Raw genomic sequence first — 1,471 nt, 5'->3', positions numbered from 1 at the left:
AGATTAGAGCAGAAATAAATGAAATAGAGAACAGAAAAACTCAACCAAACTCAGAGATGGTTATTTGAAAAGATACAAAAAACTGACAAACTCTTAGCTAGACTTGCTAAGGAAAAAAAGAGAAAGGACCCAAGTCAACAAAATTATAAATGAAAAAGGATACATTAAAACTGATAACACAGAAAATAAAAGGATCATAAGAGGCTACTAAGAACAACTATATGCCAACAAATCAGACAACCTAGAAGAAATAGATAAATTGCTAGAAACATACATACTACCAAGACTGAATCAGTCTTAAAGTAGTGGGGAGAGGAGGGCGGGCGGGGACCACCTTCAGAGCTGGCCGCCGGCGGTGTCATGGCGACCCGGAACCCCCCTCCCCAAGAGTATGAAAGCGATGACGAGTCTTACGAAGTGTTGGATTTAACTGAGTATGCAAGAAGACACCATTGGTGGAATCGAGTGTTTGGCCACAGTTCCGGACCTATGGTTGAAAAATACTCGGTAGCCACCCAGATTGTAATGGGTGGAGTGACTGGCTGGTGTGCAGGATTTTTGTTCCAGAAAGTTGGAAAGCTTGCAGCAACTGCAGTAGGTGGTGGCTTTCTTCTTCTTCAGATTGCCAGTCACAGTGGCTATGTGCAGATTGACTGGAAGAGAGTTGAAAAAGATGTAAACAAAGCCAAAAGACAGATTAAGAAACGAGCAAATAAGGCAGCACCTGAAATCAACAATATAATTGAAGAAGCAACAGAATTTATCAAACAGAACATTGTGATATCCAGTGGATTTGTGGGAGGCTTTTTGCTAGGCCTTGCATCTTAAGGATATGAATGTTCTATCACAGTGGAGTCACCTATAAGAAGAGAAATGGTGGCAACAAGGTTTCTCGACAATACTCACCGCCAGATTCTCCAGGGCAGCAAGAAACAACTAGGTGGACAGTACCAAACCCACAGCTTAGTGTTTTGCCATTGAAGTTTGGCAAACTAGTATTTGCTGTAAAAACAACCTATATGGTATGTGTACAATAGTATTCCTAAGCAAAACATGCCTTTCATTTATTTTTTTAAAATATGCATTTGTTTTGAAATTAGCCTATGAAATACCACCATTGGAAGTAGATATACAGAGGGAAAAAATGTGTTGGATATATTCCCCAGTGAAATATTATCGTTGTTTTATTTAAATAAGATGTTCTTCATTTTGCTTTATAGTATAGTGCTGGTAATTAAAAATTATAAATATATAGAAACATACATACTACCAAGACTGAATCAGGAAGAATTACAAAATCTGAAGAGACCAATTACTAGTAAGAAGCTTACGGCAGTAATCAAAAATTTTCCAATGAGCCCAGGATGACTTTACTGATGAATTTTACCAAATATTTAAAAAAGAATTAACACCAATCTTTCTCAAACTCTTCCAAAAAATTGAAGAGGTGTAACTCTCCCAAACTCCATTT

General features: G+C 37.7%; 1 protein-coding gene across 1 annotated transcript; it reads left to right on the top strand.

Moving 5' to 3' along the window:
- The first annotated feature begins 301 nt into the window (after positions 1-301).
- On the top strand, positions 302-1,235 carry LOC112838251 (FUN14 domain-containing protein 1). The gene has a single exon (XM_025891053.2). It carries the CDS (start codon positions 361-363, stop codon positions 826-828), a length of 468 nt encoding a protein of 155 aa, XP_025746838.1. The 5' UTR covers positions 302-360; the 3' UTR covers positions 829-1,235.
- The last annotated feature ends 236 nt before the right edge of the window (positions 1,236-1,471 follow it).

This window comes from Callorhinus ursinus, unplaced genomic scaffold (assembly GCF_003265705.2).
Source record: "Callorhinus ursinus isolate GAN/ISIS: 27379988/994484 unplaced genomic scaffold, GSC_fseal_2.0 scaffold26, whole genome shotgun sequence".
NCBI classification, from domain to species: Eukaryota; Metazoa; Chordata; class Mammalia; order Carnivora; family Otariidae; genus Callorhinus; species Callorhinus ursinus.
The sequence above is the reverse complement of the archived record's forward strand: the minus strand, read 5'-3'. Positions and strand labels throughout refer to the sequence as shown.

Excerpts from the sequence above, each read along its gene's own strand:
- LOC112838251 (XM_025891053.2), top strand. The coding sequence starts at position 361 with ATGGCGACCCGGAACCCCCCTCCCCAAGAGTATGAAAGCGATGACGAG.